A 19,484-nucleotide genomic window follows, 5' to 3' on the forward strand; every position below is an offset into this window, starting at 1 on the left:
AACCAGTTGCATTTTTAAAGTGGCCAAAAACATGGTAGAAAAGGATGTTGCTCCATCGCTCCATCTACAAATGTAAGTAAGACACTTATTTTGAACTGCCCCATCCAGCTTGTGTACAAGCACACTGGGGCCGAATGACTTCTGTATTCCTCTCATTTATGTAATTTTACCCAATTCCTCCTGAACCACCTTTCTTTTGTGCTCGGGAAAGTGATACAGTATGCTGCACACAACCATTTCTCACAAGTCTGAAAATTTGGCTTGAAATGGACAAAATCTGCTGTTTGGTATGGTGAGGAATCTTCAAGTCTCTCTGCCTCCACTGTCACCAGAGCGTCAGGTGCAATCGTTCTCCGCTGTTTCAGGAGGTGAGGTGGTAAATCTGCTGTGCTTTTGCCCTGTCCATTAGCAATAAATCATATTTGAATTCCCAAACTGTCACGAAATGGAGGTTAGGAGGGATGCAAATGCAGATAAGAGCTTTATTATATGAGAGATAAGCAAACAAATCCATATCGTGAAACATAGGCGTGGCCAGAACAGGCAAAAGGTCAGGTGAACGACAAATGGGCATGAACGAGGCAAAACAGAATTGAAGAATGAGGGAGAGAACAAGATCAAAACTATGGCACAGAAACAAAGAGCAGCGGTTTGGAATACTGAAAACTCACACAATACTTCGCAACAAACAATATGACACAAGGGGTTTAAATGACACACATAATCAAAGATGAACACAAAACACCTGAGACTAATGATGACATATAAGGGAGATTGGTCAATGACAATACGAGGACGGAGGCAGGACAGAAATCACACCAATGTACATGTAAAAGTAAACAAAGTCAATGTCGCGCTGCAAGCTCTGGGTTTCAGAGCGGGCTGCGTGCTCCAGCGATTTGTGTGAGAGGAACTTGTGACACCAATCGACTGTGTGACTCCGTGCAAGTAATTTTGCGATAGAGGTGTGGAATAATACATGTAGACTGGATCTCCTTGAGCTGCAAAAAAAATGAAGGAAACATTTCTCTAGTATTCTTTAAAAAATAAAGCTGTTAGATGTTCAGAACTATTTACTGTTTAAACAGTCAATCTAACAAGACTTACCTGGGTAACAAGAAACACACGTCAGTCACATGTTCCAATATTTTTGCTTGCCTACAAATTGGGTTGTCTGATACACTATGTGCTATGTTCTATGTCGTTTAACACATCTGCAAATATCAGGAAATAAAAATCTTTTCATTTTAAACCCAAATGTCTTCAGTCTACGGTAAAAACAATTGAATTAGTTTCAATAGTTTCAGAGGAGACTGTGACATTTTAACAGATGTTTATTGTTGAATCAGCTACATGAACCTTATAAACTAAAATGACAAAGTGAAATAAAATATCTCTGTAATTAATGAATACACTATACACTATACACTATACATTTAAACTTAAGTACACTGTATATTTAAACTTTGCCTGTACCTACGTATTTGTGCCATCAGAGTTTGTTTTCTCCTACAGTATTGAAATAGGCAACACAACAGGAAATAAAGCTTCATTATGCAGTTGTTAGACAAGACTAAATTGCTGTGACTCTTGTTGTTGGTAAAGTTGTAGAGGATAATTTTAGGTGTTAAATTACTATTATAGACAATTACACTATGCTGTGCTAGACAGGCACTACTTTTATTGTGCATTTAATTCATCAATAAAACATAAAACTTATTCTTACCGCAAAAGTATTTTTTCTTGTTGCTGTGGGAATCCCCCATGTCTGAAGCATGTCATCAAACACACCTGCTACGGCTTGGCCAGTGTGCGAACCCTTAAACTGCATTGCTTGACTCTGGGGAGTAAACCTCTAAAATGACTCTGGGGAGTAAAATCCTCATCAATCCACTGTGCTGTTAAACTTATAAGAGACATTGGGCTGATACTGCTAGTCCAAATATCAGTGGTGAAGTTGAAGTCTGATGTGCTTTTTCACTAAGTCATGCAGCTTTGGTAATGCGGTATCTGTAATGTGGTGACGGCTGGGAATCTCATACTTCAGCTCAAGTACACAAAGAAGACGACGAAATCCTGTATTATCTACAACTGACAACGGGTGGTCATCAAGAGCAATGAACTGGGTCAGAGCTTCTGTTATTTTTACTGCCCATGGGTTGTCTCTGGACATATTCTCTCGCTGCTCCAGCATTTGCTGCAAAGTCGGTTGTTGCTGTTTCCTGCTGCTAGTATTAGCAAACTCTTTGAACTCTTATGTTTATTCTTTAGATGTTTGATCAAATTGCTTGAGTTAAATGAGCTATTTTTTTTACCTCTCCTCTTGACAGTTTAGCAGATCATAGTTTGCAGTCTGCTCTACTTTTATCATCATCACTTATCTTAAAATATCTCCAAATTGCTGACATTGCTCCACTTCCGTCTACCTGCTCAACTGACGAGAGGTTAGGCTATGTCAGGTTGTCATAAAGTGGTATCGGTGCAGTTGTATCGGGGTAGTTTTACAAGTACGAGTACGAGTACCGGGCCGACACTTGAGTACTGGTATCAGTATCGGTGCATCCCTAATAAGGGGAATGTCTTTTTTATCGAAATAGAAAATATTTTCTTGACAAGAACAACACAGTCATTTTGAGGCAGCCTCAAAAATTCTAAACATACCATGGATATACACGGGTTTCGCATAAATACAAATGATCAAGTTGCTCCCGATGGCAAGTTAACGCCTTGCATGACAGCTCTGCTACCATTGTTGTGTGAGTGTGTGTGAGTGTGTGTGAATGAGAAACAGTGTAAAGCGCTTTGTAGAACCACTAAGGTTAAAAAAGCGCTATATAAGTGCAGACCATCAGATTTAATTCACAATTATCCTCTCTAGTACAGCAGAAAACTTTGAACACCATTTAAAAAATCCACCACAATACCCAGTGATGCTTTTTAATTTCATCCTTGTTTTCTTTTTGTCTGTGCTTGACAACCTGCCAGCAGATTTTTAAAAGAAACAATCTTGTCCATATCCTCCAGAAGAAATGCATGACCTCACCTTACTGTGAGAGTAATTCTTTAAAATGAATTAACTGACAATCACATCATCACAGATCATCATAGGATCACAACACCTTTGATTCTATGCCAGCACAATCTTATCACATTCCAGTCTTATGACAAACCAATTTGTCAGGTTTTAAATGTATTATTATTATTATTATTATTATTATTATTATTATTATTATTATTATTTCACACCATTCTATTTATGCATTTATAATTGCATTTAATGTTGCGGAACACAACAATAATAATTTAGATATGCCACTATTAAAAAAAATTGTACAGCATAACTTTCAAACGTAAAAGTATTTATCATCTTAATCATTCCACAGCAATACACTGGTGAGTCAGATTTAAAATATTCTTTGTCGAAAGAGAAACTTGTTATTCTTTGTTGGTAGACAAACGAACAATGTCTATTATCCAAACAGAAAGTATTCTCACGACAAGAATGAGAACAATCACGTTTGACAGCTTCATATTTCAGCATTGATTTCCTGTTACGGTGTCTATATAGATACCCAGTGATACAATTCTCAGATACACTGCTGCACAGACGTCCTGCAGACACAATAAAAGTGGTCTACGTACTGGTAAGCTTTAAACGTAATTTAATTTAATTTAAATTAATGATTTTTTATTCTCTCTCTCTCTCTCTCTCTCTCTCTCTATATATATATATATATATATATATATATGTGTGTGTGTGTGTGTGTGTGTGTGTGTATATCAGAACATATCAGTAAGTAAGAATAATAAAATCAGGCTTTTGTGAAGAATTCTCAGTTATTTTTTTTATTATCTTTAACATTTTTCCTGTTTATGGAGAAAAAGGAATGTGCATTCATAGTACAGCTTCCACATATTCCACTCAGTGCCTTAAATGATGGTTTGTCCTCTTTCATTTTTTGCTCTTTGCATTTATTTTGCACATTAGTTAAAACTGCCAAAAAAGAAAGAATGAAAATGTCTGTAGAAAAATATCATATATTTAAAAGAAAATATCTACACAAACACACACACACACACACACACACACACACACACACACACACACACACACACACACACAAAATCCAAACCAAAAAAAACCCAAAAAACAATACAGACATTATAAAAATAAATGTCTGTTTGGTTAGGTTACAATGCAGCTACAATTTCGAGTACATAAAGACGCAAAGCAAATGAAAATGTAACTTTCTGTTTTATATAAAAGATGGACAGATTTAGTGCTGAAATATGCAACATTACTTCTAAAAAGGTTTTTTACTGCTGTTTTAAAAATGTTATTAAAATCATAAAGGATATTGTTATTTGAATAGAATTAAGTCTTTTTTATTAATTACATATATATTTAAGGCTCAATTTTGTTGTGCATGCAACAACAACAACATAATTTGATCACGGATAAATGGTAACAATGGATGTGGATTTTTGAAACTTTTCCCTTGAGTTTCTCTTTATTTGGCTACGGCGGATTAAAAGGTACTCAAATGGCTAATATTCCTACAGCTGTGCAAAAAAGTCAATAGTTATGCACTAAAAATGAGGCAAACCTGAGTGCTTTTATTACGTGGCACTCGTTTGGGTTATTATCAAAATGTTTGTGTAAAGATCAGAAGCAAAATGTGCTAATGTGTTCTTGTGTGTATTTTCTCCTGTGGGAGAGAGAATATGTCTGTTAATGTCTTTTTTTTCTCTCAGATTCACAGATTCACTGTTCTTCATGGAGTGTCCACTTCTGTGTTTGGCCGTCCTGCTCTTTATGAGTAAGTCTTAAGTCTTTTTGAACATTACAGGAGAATGGTGTTGAGGATTATATGTCACAAATGTAAACAAAATAGCAAAAACTAAAACATTTGTCATTGCATAAGTACTCACGCCCACTGGTGTGAAATATTTAAATTAGTTCTGGTGGAACTAATTAGTTGAATGGACTCGGTCCACCAAAGGTCTGTGGCAGGGTAAAGAGGGGAGAGGCAAAGAAGGAACCAAGAAGCAAAGAAGAACACTGATGGAGCTGGATTCAGATGGGAGAAACTGTTCACAAGAAAATCAGAACATGGACACTCCAAAAAACATCCAACAACCAAAATCGCTCATTGCTCTAAAACACACCATCCCCACTGTGCAGTATGGTGGTGGTGTGGGTTACCCTTGGCCTGGTTGCTTCTTCTTTTCTTTTCTTTTTCTTAAACTCAAAATATTTTATACAGTTTTGTATATTAGGAATCCAAAATCTCAGTTTCTAGATGAGACTTTTCATTCCCACTGAGGGAAACTTTCCAAAGTATTTTTGTTAAATAATTCATAAATGGTCTTTAAGCAAATTGTTGTGTAAAAAAAACAAAATAATGAAATAATATTCAATATTTAAATAAATATTTTGATCCTAACATCATCCAAATACTAGATTTTAGGTTTAATTTTATTTATGTAAAATTACTAGATTAAACCTAATTTCTTTAAATAAATAGTGACTCACCCCATGTCAGATACAAACACAGGCCTTCTTGTCTGGGAAACCTGAGTAAACTGAATGAGCCTCCAACAAATGCTTAATAGTAGAACCCGAGTGCAAAGCAAGGAAATGAACACACATTAAAGACCACCTGGAGTCATTCAAAATCTTGTTGGACGCTCTCTGTCTGGCCATTTGACTTGGAGTGAAAGCCCAATGACAGACTGGCAAATTGGGGATCTCAGTCTGACACCACATCTGAAGGCAGTCTGTGGACCTGGAATACATTCTGCAGCAGTGGTCTTGCTGTCTCCTTGGCCATTGGGATGTTTGGCAGTGCAACAAATTTGCAGGCCTTAGAGAACCAGTTGAACATGACAAATAGCACCATGCTGCCCTTGGAAGGAGGCAGCCTGGTGATGAAGTTTAGGGAGAGGTGGGACCACAGATGCCAGGGGTACATCTCTGTTATGTTTGTGAGAAACATGACTTCATTTTTTTTGGCTTGATTTTCTCACAAATGCAGCTAAGCAACTTCCTCTTCCAAACCAGCAGATGGCACTATCAGCCAATTTACACTAGTCTCCCGGGTGAAGCATTACAACAAGCATTATAACAAGCATTACATTACACCACAATAGAGTGCAGTAAATAGTTTATTTGGTTAAACGTCTGAAATAAGTTCTATAGTTAGCACAAACCCAAAATAGTTTCATGTTTTGTTTTATGACATAAAATACATAAAATGGTGACTGTATTTAGGCTTCAAACTACATAAAAATGATGTTCATTTGTGAAGATTGTAACATGTAAGAATCCTAAACTTTTACTGGACACAGAGCTTATTTACTGCAATAATCCATTGGAAAAATCCTATTGGCTTTTTGTCGCGGAAACGTAACCGTATTAGTTGTAGTAACTTGTATTAGCTATTAAGTGTTATATTAGATATTGTGTAGTAAATTATATTAGACTTTAAGTGATGGGGATAACATGTGACTGGCTGTCTAGATGTGGAATTAACATTTTTGCAAAAAAAAAAAAAAAAGAGTGTCTATTATATTTTGTCTCCTTGTTTTTTGTCAACAAGAAAAGAGAGATTTTGATAATGTTTTTTATGTTTTAAACTACATTTTAGTCTCATCTTTTTTTGTCAATAATATTGCATGTTAATATAGTCACAGTTAGTATTTAATGACAATGGTGTCTTCTTGTCCTCGTCTTGTCTTCATCATGGAAAAAAAGGTTGAGAACATGTTTTGTCATAGATTTTGTTAATGAAATTAACACTACTACAAAGACAATCAGGGTGCACTCTAGTGGCCCAGGGTAGAACTGCCACTGGGGGCCATGACAGAGCCCCTCTTAAGGTGTGGCTCCTGAAGCACCTAAAAGTCAGAAGGGCCCAGATCAGCAACCATGCTGAGGCTGCGGGGGAGTGACGGCCATGGCAAGGACAGGGGCGAAGCGATGACTATGGTGAGGCCAAAGGGAAAGCGACAACTATAGCAAGGCCAGAGGGGAAGCAACAACTACAGTGAGGTTGGGAAGGAGTGATGACTACAGTAAGGCCAGGGTGGAAGCAATGACTACAGCAAGGCCAGGGGGAAGTGACGACCACGGCGAGGACAGAGGGGGCTATGATGACTATGGCAAGGCCAGGGGGGAGCGATGACTATGGTGAGGTCAGAGGGGGGAGCAACACTGATGGTGAAAGAAGGAGGTGGAGCAACATCCTCAGGTGAGCAAGTGGGAGGTACAACATCCTTAGCTGAGAAAAGGGGAGTAATGATGTCCTCAGCAAGGCACAGAGGCAGTGAGACATCCCAAGACGAGCAAGTAGGCAGAGTGAGGTCCTTAGCAGTACAAGGATGCAGAGCAATGTTCTCAGCGGAATAGGGAAGCGGAGCAACATCCTCAGCAGAGCAGGAAAGCGGAGCAACATCCTCAGCGGAACATTGAAGTGAAGCCATGTCCTCAGCAGAAAACAGAAGCCAGGCAGAATCCCCAGCGGAAGACAGAAGCAAAGCGTCATTCTCAGCGGAGCACTGAAGCCGAGTGAGGTCCTCAGCAAGGAAGGGTAGGGGCGGTGTTCTCAGTGGGATCAGGGTGGGAGGGAAACAAAGAGTCTCCTTCTAGGCTTGTGCACTCTCCTCATACCGTCTATCCCACTTAGCCAAAATGTCCCTCCAGCTGGTGAGCAGCACAGCCCATGGTAGTAGTGGTTTGGGGAGTTCATGGGACCTATCTGCTGAAATACCAATCAGAGCCTACAACTAAGAAATCAGTTGAGTTCTTAAATGATGCTCTCTTCACATGGCACAAAGGCCTCCTTAAAAGTGAGGAAAAGGTAATTCATTAATATTCCTATTCATATTCCAATTCATTCATCTCTCTCATTCTCTCTCTCTTTCTAATATTAGGTGGAACGGCAACAGGACAAACTACTACAACATCAGAAAGCATGTGTATGTATAAATGTGCAAACACTGCATCCACCCATTATATCATCCATCAACATATGAGATTGGATACATTTTTAAATACACACCAATACATTTCATAATAATTGGGACAATGTAGAGGGGAATCATTCATTTGTATTGTTCTTTCTCCCTCTCTGCTCTTCTCTGTATCTTCCTTGAAATGACAAGTCCCATACATAATACAAGGTAAAGTTTCACTGACAGTGTGTATGAACATTACTTCCACTTTTAATATCCACAGAGACATTTACAATATTGTGGAGATAATCATAATTTTGTCTTATTAAAGCTGCTGAATGTAAGATTTAAAAAAGCTGCCCTCTCTGGTAGAACAATGCAATTGTACAATACTACTGGAAAATAACAATATTTTATTTGGGTCTCCATACCTTCTCCACAAACCTCATACTACACACTATATAGAATGCTTATTCTATAATATTAACAATTATATAATGGCAATCAAAAATTTTCAATCCACATTGCAAATCAGGTTTATTATCAAAACTCATAGATTTTCAGTTGTTTGCAATGAACAAATCAAACAAAAGCAATTGAAATAGTTCAATACAACGAATGCTTGAGGTGGTTTCACCAAATTAAAGTGAAAATGCAACTTATAATGACTTCTCCAGTCTCAAAATTATTCAACCCCTTCATTGCAAGCATCTTTAGTACTCAGTAGAGCACCATTTTGCTGTTATGTCCTGCTGCAAACAAGATGCAGAGCTTATGGCAGCATTCCTTAAGAATCTTATCCCATTCCTCATGAGCGATGGCCAGTTGTAAAATGTTTACACTGCATCCGGAAAGTATTCACAGCGCTTCACTTTTTCCACATTTTGTTATGTTACAGCCTTATTCCAAAATGGATTAAATTCATTATTTTCCTCAAAATGCTACAAACAATACCCCATAATGACAACGTGAAAGAAGTTTGTTTGAAATTTATTAAAAATAAAAAACAAAAAAAGCACATGTACATAAATATTCACAGTCTTTGCCATGACACTCAAAATTGAGCTCGGGTGCATCCTGTTTCCACTGATCATCCTTGAGATGTTTCTACAACTTGATTGGAGTCCATCTGTGGTAAATTCAGTTGATTGGACATGATTTGGAAAGGCACACACCTGTCTATATAAGGTCCCACAGTTAACACTGCATGTCAGAGCACAAGCCAAGCCATGAAGTCCAAGGAATTGTCTGTAGACCTCCGAGACAGGATTGTATCGAGGCACAGATCTGGCAAAGGGTACAGAAACATTTCTGCAGAATTGAAGGTTCCAATGAGCACAGTGGCCTCCATCATCTGTAAATGGAAGAAGTTTGGAATCACCAGGATTCTTCCTAGAGCTGGCCGCCCGGCCAAACTGAGCGATTGGGGGAGAAGGGCCTTAGTCAGGGAGGTGACCAAAAACCCGATGGTCACTCTGACAGAGCTCCAGCGTGTCTCTGTGGAGAGAGGAGAACCTTCCAGAAGATGAACTATCTCTGCAGCACTCCAACAACCAGGCTTGTATGGTAGAGTGGCCAGACGGAAGCCACTCCTCAGTAAAAGGCACATGACAACCCACCTGGAGTTTGCCAAAAGTCACCTGAAGGACTCTCAGACCATGACCAAGACAAAGATTGAACTCTTTGGCCTGAATGGCAAGCGTCATGTCTGGAAGAAACCAGGTGCCACTCATCACCTGGCCAATACCATCTCTACAGTGAAGCATGGTGGTGGCAGCATCTTGCTGTGGGGATGTTTTTCAGCGGCAGGAACTAGGAGACTAGTCAGGATCAAGGGAAAGATGAATGCATTAATGTACAGAGACATCCTTGATGAAAACCTGCTCCAGAGCAGTCTGGATCTCAGACTGGGGTGAAGGTTCATCTTCCAACAGGACAACGACCCTAAGCACACAGCCAAGATAACAAAGGAGTGGCTACAGGACAACTCTGTGAATGTCCTTGAGTGGCCCAGCCAGAGCCCAGACTTGAACCCGAATGAACATCTCTGGAGATCTGAAAATGGCTGTGCACCAACGCTCCCCATCCAACCTGATGGAGCTTGAGAGGTCCTGCAAAGAAGACTGGGAGAAACTGCCCAAAAATATTTGTGCCAAGCTTGTAGCATCATACTCAAAAAGACTTGAGGCTGTAATTGGTGCCAAAGGTGCTTCAACAAAGTACTGAGCAAAGGGTGTGAATACTTATGTACATGTGCTTTTTTTGTTTTTTATTTTTAATAAAATTTGCAAAGATTTCAAACAAACTTCTTCCACATTGTCATTATGGGGTATGGTTTGTAGAATTTTGAGGAAAATAATTGAATCCATTGTGGAATAAGGCTATAACATAACAAAATGTGGAAAAAGTGAAGCGCTGTGAATACTTTCCGGATGCGCTGTATCTAGTGACACTAAGATCACACTAGCCAGTGACAAAGCAAAAGGTGATTGTTCATTCTTTTATTAAAGCTGCTGAATGTAGGATTTAGAAATTTTGCCCTTTCTGTTAGAACAATGCAATTAAACACAACTCATGGAACATTATTTTTTTGATTTGGGTTTCTGAGCCTTCTCCATGAACCACATATTACACCGTACATAGGATGCCAATATATTAAAGCTAAAATAAGGTTTTATAACATTATATCCACACATTATATTGTCCTTAATCATATGAGACCTGATACATTGTTAAATACACACCAATATATTTAATAATAATTGGAACAATGTACAAATGAATTATTCATTTGTTTTGTTCTCTCTCTCTCTCTCTCTCTCTCTCTCTCTCTCTCTCTCTCTCTCGCTCTCATACAGATACACCAACACCAACACCAGGTAAAGTTTCACTTACTGTGTGTTTACAGTATATATAAACATGTGAACATTACGTGCACACATTATATTGTCCTTAACCATATGCGATCTGATACATTGTTAAATACACACCAATATATTTCATAATAATTGGAACAATGTACAAATGAATCATTCATTTGTATTGTTCTCTCTCTCTCTCTCTCTCTCTCTCTCTCTCTCTCTCTCTCTCTCTCTCTCTCTCTCTCTCGCTCTCATACAGATACACCAACACCAGGTAAAGTTTCACTTACTGTGTGTTTACAGCATATATAAACATGTGAACATTACGTCCACACATTATATTGTCCTTAACCATATGCGATCTGATACATTGTTAAATACACACCAATATATTTCATAATAATTAGAACAATGTACAAATGAATCATTCATTTGTATTGTTCTCTCTCTCTCTCTCTCTCTCTCTCTCTCTCTCTCTCTCTCTCTCTCTCTCTCTCTCTCTCCCCCTCTCTCTCTCTCTCTCTCTCTCTCTCATACAGATACACCAACACCAACACCAGGTAAAGTTTCACTTACTGTGTGTTTACAGCATATATAAACATGTGAACATTACATCCACACATTATATTGTCCTTAACCATATGCGATCTGATACATTGTTAAATACACACCAATATATTTCATAATAATTAGAACAGTGTACAAATGAATCATTCATTTGTATTGTTCTCTCTCTCTCTCTCTCTCTCTCTCTCTCTCTCTCTCTCTCTCTCTCTCATACAGATACAGCAACATCAACAACACCAGGTAAAGTTTCACTTACTGTGTGTTTACAGTACATTTAAACATGTGAAGATTACGTCCACACATTATATTGTCCTTAACCATATGCGATCTGATACATTGTTAAATACACACCAATATATTTCATAATAATTGGAACAATGTACAAATGAATCATTCATTTGTATTGTTCTCTCTCTCTCTCTCTCTCTCTCTCTCTCTCTCTCTCTCTCTCTCTCTCTCGCTCTCATACAGATACACCAACACCAGGTAAAGTTTCACTTACTGTGTGTTTACAGCATATATAAACATGTGAACATTACGTCCACACATTATATTGTCCTTAACCATATGCGATCTGATACATTGTTAAATACACACCAATATATTTCATAATAATTAGAACAGTGTACAAATGAATCATTCATTTGTATTGTTCTCTCTCTCTCTCTCTCTCTCTCTCTCTCTCTCTCTCTCTCTCTCTCTCTCTCTCTCTCTCTCTCTCTCTCTCTCTCTCTCTCTCTCTCTCTCTCATACAGATACAGCAACATCAACAACACCAGGTAAAGTTTCACTTACTGTGTGTTTACAGTACATTTAAACATGTGAACATTACGTCCACACATTATATTGTCCTTAATCATATGTGATCTGATACATTGTTAAATACACATCAATATATTTCATAATAATTGGAACAGTGTACAAATGAATCATTCATTTGTATTGCTCTCTCTCTCTCTCTCTCTCTCTCTCTCTCTCTCTCTGTCTCTCTCTCTCTCATACAGATACACCAACACCAACACCAATACAAGGTAAATTTTCACTTACTGTGTCTTTACAGTATATATAAACATGTGAACATTACGTCCACACATTATATTGTCCTTAATCATATGCGATCTGATACATTGTTAAATACACACCAATATATGTCATAATAATTGTAACAATGTAGAGGTGAATCATGTTTACCTCTCAGTGATGTTGAAATCTGGATTCTGATTGGTCAGACACTGACTTTTTTCTGTTTGTTCCACAACATCAAATGTAAATTTAAACGGCTTAAAAAATATATGTTGTTCTTTAATAACTACAAATTATTGGTATAGGAAAATTATCAACTTTTTGGTGATAACAGTCACTTTGCTTCATTAAACACCTCAGGGGTCAAAGTTAGTTAAGTGTTCAAAAAAGAGGTCTGTCTTTAGCCTTTTTTTGGAGATAGTGATAGATTCTTCCGGATGCTGCACACAAGTCAGGCATCTTTTCTCCTATCCAGTTATAATATTAATGGCAAGTTTCCTGGACCAATATGGCAGTGATGTTGACATACATGAGGCCTTTATGTATTTATATGTCTATGGTTTATAACATGGGCAATATTCAATTTACAACAAAATAAAAAAAACATGAAAGCCTTCATCTTGGAAGACATTTTTGTCTTACATTTCATAACAAACTTGGGGGAGCTCAGTGCTGGCACACCATATTTTTCGTGAATTTCGGAATGTATGCAAAGGATTGTAGGTGATTGGAGGATGCAAAGGATACACTGATACATCCTTCAAAATGAAGGCCACAGAAAGAAGGCTGCCTTCCAAGGATCCTTCAAATTGAGACAGCCTTTGATGGTGCTTGATGACGTTGCAGCTGAAATATGCAGCATTACTAGGACGCATATCATTTGAGGAACATACTTTGTACTTTCACATACTTTGACAGTACCTACTGCCTTTGATTCAGTACCTACTGCTCGGCGGTTGATACATTAGATACCGATCAGTATAAATGTTTGGCATAAATTCAATCCAGATGCTCTGCTTGGGATAGTGCGGTATACACAATGTCCAGTGGGTCCATACTGCAGAATATTGACCAAAGCAGTAGGTCATCTGGGTATTTCTTGCGTATTGTTTTATGAATACTGAGAAGTCAGACATACTACTTTTTTGGCGTTCTGCTTTTCGCCTACTGTTTAGTAGGGTAGTACGGATATTCAATGCAGTCTAAGCAATACTAAATTAACAAGGTTAGAAGGCTACAAAGGCCTGAGCTAACACGTTGACCTCCATTTTGTCTCTTACTAAAAATCACAGCATCGCGAATAGCAACTAAGTGACACAATTTTCCCCCTCACCATGGAAACCAGACGAGAGAGCATGGGATTTCAATAACCACAGCTGATTGACATGGCGCTCAATCAACCACTGCCTAAATGCCCCACCCAAAACACTCTGTGACATGCTGTTATAGGAAAATAGTCCACCGTATTATGTTTTTTTTTTACAGTTATACTGTACTATTATAATTATACTATAGAACTGAGTAAGTAAGCTTTGTTTAATTTATGAATATCTGACCCCAGTTTGGTAATAAAATTATAGTGTGATTATGTCTTTCTGCTTGTCTCTCTTTGTAGCACTCTGTGGGAGTATGATTTGTTCCTGGGATGAAGTGTGTAGGCAGATAAATGGAGATTATGGCTGTGCCTGTGGGTACATTACAACGCGCGGCCCAAATCCTTACGGTACTTTTCTCATTTTACTATTATTTCTCCCCAACATCAGTGTAGCATGCTAATGTAGTATCATATGTTTGAAAGGGTTGTGAGAAGACAAAACCACATTCATAAGCTGTTAAAATAAACATCATCTATCTTTGGTATAAATCAGTTTGGACACACCTTGTCCGAGAGGATCAGTAACAGACTGGTCGTTTAGCATGTTTGTCTCCCATGTATACAAAAAGGCAAACAAAGCCTCTACATGATGTCTGTTGTCTCCACATTTACATCACATTGCATGGGGAAACCACCCAAACTTCTTCTCTGTGTGGAATATACTAAGACCTTTAGTGGCTAGATGTTGGTACAAGCTTTAGAGAATATTTAATTAAATAATATTTAATTAAAAAAAACAATAATAGATTTTTAAACAACATATTTATTTAAATAACATAACATTAACCTATTGCTAATCTTTCGAATGTTACAGTGAATCCTGAGTTTAGGAGCCAATCCAGGATGTAAACCAGTGTTAGAGTTTCCTTTTATGAATTTCTCTGAGAAGTAACTAGGCAGTTTTCTGCCTGTTGGCTCTATTTTCCCTCAGACGCCATTGAGACATGTTCAGGAAGTACTGGATCACTGTCTCTTTCTCGCTGTGAACTCTTTGAAGACGGATATTCTGCAGATAATCTCCACATGAACGACCAAAACTGCAAAGGGGAGCTCCAAGATAACAGGCTGGTGTTCAGCTTTGACAGTAATTTCAACATGTGTGGCACAACTCTGGAGGTACAAAACCAGCACTCTTTTATATTATATTTATTATTGTTGGTTTGTTTGTTTATTTATTGAAACAAATTTTGAGATCAACTTGCAAGAGCATAAACCAGTAAAGCATTTGTAATAAAGTGCAAGACTAACTGAGAATGCCTTTGATATCCTTTAATACCGCTGACTGTCATGTAAATAAATTAATATTTTTCAACTGACGTATCACAGGACATGGCCTAAATTTATGTTTTCCACATCAATTATTCACGTGGTTTTATTTATGTCGGCACGTTTACTTAGGTTCATATGTGCAATTTTAGAACATAACATGTGAATGCACTTTCACCTTTGTCAGATGAAGTATCTCACAAAATGGTGTGTTAATCTGAGGACTAAAATAAATTTCCCTCATGGCCTGGCACTCATATTGCCTGTATAATTAGCTAAGTTAACAGAAACATTGCAGTATGTTATATTGCAGACATCAAATAGTCCTATAATTCAGGCAATGATTGTCTTTCTATGTGTGTTTCTTTAGAATAACAGCACACACATCATCTTCAAGAACAGCGTTGGGACAACTGATGGTATAGGTGTGATCAGTCGTTCCGGCGGCCTCAACATCAACTTTTCCTGTGTGTATCCACTCATAAAGAGCATCTCCATGCCCACGGCTATTGAAGGCAAAGGAGGGTAAATCTAGCAGCAGTGTCACAGTTTAAGCAGACATACTTTATACTATGCTAATCTTCTGCAGTTTTCAAAAGCAACTTTAAACATCATGTTATTTTAGCTTTTCTCTCATTTAACTCATTTTAACTCCATTTGACATTTGATAATTGCTAATAATTTATAATGAAATTAATACATGAAAGGTACCATAAAAATATAACTGATCATCTTCTTCTATTCTTCTTCTTATTATTATTATTTTAGATGTTAAATGCATTTATTTCTGTTCACAGTGTAATCAGCAAGTATCTGTCTACTGAGGGCTCGTACCAGATCACCATGATCCCATATACCGATGATACATTCCAGGTTCCACTCTTTGGCAATGTGACCCTAGATGTGAACCATCAGATGTATGTAGCTGTGCAAGTGGATAAGTTCGACAGCACTCAAATTGGTCTTGTGCTGGACAGCTGCTGGGCCACGCCCTTCAACCAGACTGACTATTCCGTCCGCTGGGACCTGATCAGTAACGAGTACGTGGGGGAAAAAAAAGAGACAAAAAATGTTACCTATTTGTACCTATCAGATAACTTGCGGAAAAGTAATGTCTTCTTCTCTCCAGGTGTCCGAACCCCAATGATGGCACAGTGGCGGTGTTGCAGAACGGTGTCTCCGCGACCAGCTACTTCTCCTTCAGGATGTTCACATTCACCGGCTTCTCCAACAAGATCTACCTGCACTGCCAGGTCCATCTCTGTCTGCTGCAGACAGGCAACTGTGCACAGGTATGAAGGCATGTTTAGAGTTCTTTGGAATATTAGGAATTCCATTTTCATTTGCAATTCATGCATTTATTTTCTCATTTCCTCTCTCAGACGTGCACTGGAGGTCTTTACAGAAGACGCCGAGCTGTAGATTTCTACGATTCAGCTGCCATTTCCATGGAATTCTGATTTGTTTGCTTTAAACTTTCTATCATTTTATTTTCATTTTTGTTTTATCTTTAATCATTAAGTATTGCTTTGCTTTAAACATAAATGCAAACTATTAAAATTCAGCTTTTTAAAAGTCATAACATCTTGTAAGTGATTATACTCATCTGTGCTGCCTTAATCAGTCATAATAAATCTTTCAAGCATTTTATTCTTATTGTTTTTATCGTCTTTACACCTCATGTACTCTAAGTTGTGTTTACAATTTTGTCATTACTAATAAATATAATATTTAATAAGTTAAAAAAAAAAAACATTTCCAAAGCAAACAAAGAACTTAAGAACAATTACAGCACAAATACATTAAGTGAACACATGACATAAAAATAAAAAAATACACATTGTTCACATATACACACAAAAAACATTGTTCATTTAATAAAAAAAATAATAAATGGTTATTTACCAAGCAACCGCAAATAATTTCATGTCACCAAGTGTTTGAAAATGTTGGGGATTATCTGTGTTCATGTTATATGTTGTATGTTGAGTGTTCTACTAGTGAATTTTTTTTTTTATAATTTCAGGCACAGTGTAGCTTCCTACTAGTTAAAGGTTTGTACGTTTATCCTTTGTGCAAGCTTCTTCGTCTCCCTCCTAATACTTTAGAAGTTGGAAGCTATAAATACGTACCATTAATTACTATTAAAGTTAATTTTATTTAGGAGTATATACTGAGATTTGTGAAGTATATTCTAACATTTGATGTTGTAACAGATTTTTGTAAGGTAATTTTACTACCTGCCACCAGGGGACACTTGTGTACCACATGCCCAGGTATATACACAGGTATCTTAACAGAAGAAGTGAGGTAGCATTTGGTAGGAGGCTTGTGCTGCCTCAGGTTGCGGCTGGTGGTTGGCAACAGTGGGTTGACTCGAGTTGAGGTGGATGGAAGTTGCGTAGATTCAGGAAGGGATCTGGACATGGAAGAAGAGTTATGTGGCAGGGAAAATGAAAATGAAAGAAACAAGAAGAGTGTGGACTTTAGTAGCAAAATGCAAAATAAGGAAAGACTGGAGTCAAACTTCAGGAACAGAAAGTGAGAGAGAAAATCATCAGAACTTCACAGAAAAACATCTGTAAAGTTCATGGCAGAAACAGTAAACAACTTGAAATCTTTGAAACATTCAAAAGTGCTGACAGAAACAGTAGGAAGCATCGAAAGTGCTAAGATGCTGCGAGATGGTAAGATACTTTGTTTTGAAAAGGCCTCAAACAACAGAAGGCAGCACTAGGATTAAAATTCTTTAATTTTAAGGACTAAATGTTTCATGTATTGTTGCGGGACAGAAGAAATGGGTGAGAGGAGTTATCACAGGAATGCCCACTAACGTTTCTACTGATGTAATTAAGAAAAGTGTTTCGGGAGCAACAGTAATAGACTCTAGGTGGCTGAAATACACTCAAAATAAGGAGAGGATGGATAGCCTCTTAGTTATGCTACATTTTAAAGAGGAAAAAGTGTTTATTGGAGTAATGAGTTATGTAGTTAGGCCATATATTCCACCCCAGCTTTAACTGTCAGAAGTACTAACATTTGGTGTCAGTATGTAAAGGAAAACAGTGTTGTGCAAGACGTGTAGGGACCATGAATATGGAAAGTGTAAGGAAGGAGTGAAACCTAAATGTTGCAATTGCAGGGGAAAACATAGTGCGGGGTATGGAGGTTGTCGAGTAAGAATAAATGCTGTCAAGGTACAAAATATGAAGATAGCAGAAGGATTGACTTATGTGGAGACAATTAAGTGTTAAATTGATAAATCCGTTGGATTAAAGCTGAAAGTCTGCACTTCAATCACATCTTGATTGCTTCATTTCAAATCCATTGTGGTGGTGTACAGAGGCAAAATGACAAAAATTGTGTCACCATCCAAATACTTATGGACCAGAATTAACCCTTAAGCACTTGCAATATGTATCAGCTCAAATGCAGTTTTTTTAAGTGTTTCATTTTGATTAATGCTGTTGTATCACAGTGCAATTTTAACAAAAACTTTATTTTTAAATCATGAATTATGTTGTAATAATAACTATACTAAGAATAAAATGCTTGAGAGATTTATTATCAATGATTAGATAGAAAAATAAAGGCAGTACAAAAAATAATTCATTAACATTTTTAATGATAAGAAAGCATATTTGAAATCACATATGCAACTTTTCAGGATATTTCTTAACTATACCTGTAATTTACTTTTAACACCACTTGCCTTCATGATTTTTTATTTTTTTTAAAATGCAAAGCATTACTTTGATTAGTCCTAGAATAAAACGGAAGAAGAAAAAAGTCGTAGACATCTACAGATCGGCATCTTCTGAACAATTGTCCATCGCATGGCTGAGAGAGGAAATGAGAGGAGATATTCCATGAAACACAAATGTATAATACAATTGCATGGGTTTGCTAATTATTCCAAAGCATCTTTTGTTGGAAAACATACCTGTGCATATAGTGTCATAGTGTCATAGCAGTAGTACTGATGACTGTTTTCCACTCGTCCCCCTCCCTAATGCGGATCAGATTGTACGCACTACGCAAGTCCAGCTTTGTAAAAATGGTCATAGACTGTAGCTGTTCCAGGGCTGAGGGAACGAGAGGCAGGGGATATCTGTATTTCACTGTCACCTGGTTGAGTCCCCGATAATCTATACATGGACGAAGGCCCCCTCCTTTCTTTTCCACAAAGAAGAAGCTGGCCGACGTGGGAAATGTGGAGGGTAGAATGTACCCCTGCTGGGGAGCCTCTTGGATGTATTCCTCCATGGCCCGCTGTTCAGCTTGAAAGAGCAAGTACACACGGCCCTGAGGTAGACTGGCCCCGGGTAGGATGTCGATGGCACAGTTGTAGGGTCGGTGAGATGGAAGGTTACTGGCTCTCTCCTTACTGAACACCTCTTGAAGGTCACTATATTCAGGGGGGACCTTAACCGGGA

The 19,484-nt window shown here is 37.7% G+C and overlaps 1 protein-coding gene and 1 long non-coding RNA gene across 19 annotated transcripts in view; one reads left to right on the forward strand and one right to left on the reverse strand.

Annotated features, from left to right (window-relative positions):
• Positions 1 to 16,698, forward strand: part of LOC108273581 (pancreatic secretory granule membrane major glycoprotein GP2) — a 200,006-nt gene extending 183,308 nt beyond the window's left edge. Inside the window, exons 1-17 of one of the 18 annotated variants that reach the window (XM_053685430.1) lie at positions 3,569 to 3,644; positions 4,756 to 4,820; positions 7,936 to 7,980; positions 8,167 to 8,184; positions 10,815 to 10,835; positions 11,077 to 11,091; positions 11,357 to 11,377; positions 11,601 to 11,624; positions 11,856 to 11,870; positions 12,140 to 12,163; positions 12,389 to 12,415; positions 14,023 to 14,130; positions 14,714 to 14,898; positions 15,419 to 15,573; positions 15,846 to 16,088; positions 16,178 to 16,340; positions 16,431 to 16,698. In XM_053685430.1, coding sequence (XP_053541405.1) covers positions 4,778 to 4,820; positions 7,936 to 7,980; positions 8,167 to 8,184; positions 10,815 to 10,835; positions 11,077 to 11,091; positions 11,357 to 11,377; positions 11,601 to 11,624; positions 11,856 to 11,870; positions 12,140 to 12,163; positions 12,389 to 12,415; positions 14,023 to 14,130; positions 14,714 to 14,898; positions 15,419 to 15,573; positions 15,846 to 16,088; positions 16,178 to 16,340; positions 16,431 to 16,508 — 1,185 coding nt within the window. In that variant the 5' untranslated portion in view covers positions 3,569 to 3,644; positions 4,756 to 4,777 and the 3' untranslated portion in view covers positions 16,509 to 16,698. Of the gene's footprint in view, positions 1 to 3,568; positions 3,645 to 4,755; positions 4,821 to 7,935; positions 7,981 to 8,166; positions 8,185 to 10,814; positions 10,836 to 11,076; positions 11,092 to 11,353; positions 11,378 to 11,600; positions 11,625 to 11,855; positions 11,871 to 12,139; positions 12,164 to 12,388; positions 12,416 to 14,022; positions 14,131 to 14,713; positions 14,899 to 15,418; positions 15,574 to 15,845; positions 16,089 to 16,177; positions 16,341 to 16,430 lie in introns of those variants that run through there. The other 17 variants (XM_053685436.1, XM_053685435.1, XM_053685431.1 and 14 more) reach the window with 17 other exon arrangements.
• Positions 463 to 2,121, reverse strand: LOC124628837 (uncharacterized). The gene is made up of 2 exons (XR_006983557.2): positions 1,727 to 2,121; positions 463 to 1,001 (listed from the first exon to the last, which is right to left on the reverse strand). It is a non-coding gene; the product is annotated as an uncharacterized LOC124628837 (long non-coding RNA).
• Positions 16,699 to 19,484: the final 2,786 nt, after the last annotated feature.

Source organism: Ictalurus punctatus, chromosome 13 (genome assembly GCF_001660625.3).
Source record: "Ictalurus punctatus breed USDA103 chromosome 13, Coco_2.0, whole genome shotgun sequence".
Lineage (NCBI taxonomy): Eukaryota > Metazoa > Chordata > Actinopteri > Siluriformes > Ictaluridae > Ictalurus > Ictalurus punctatus.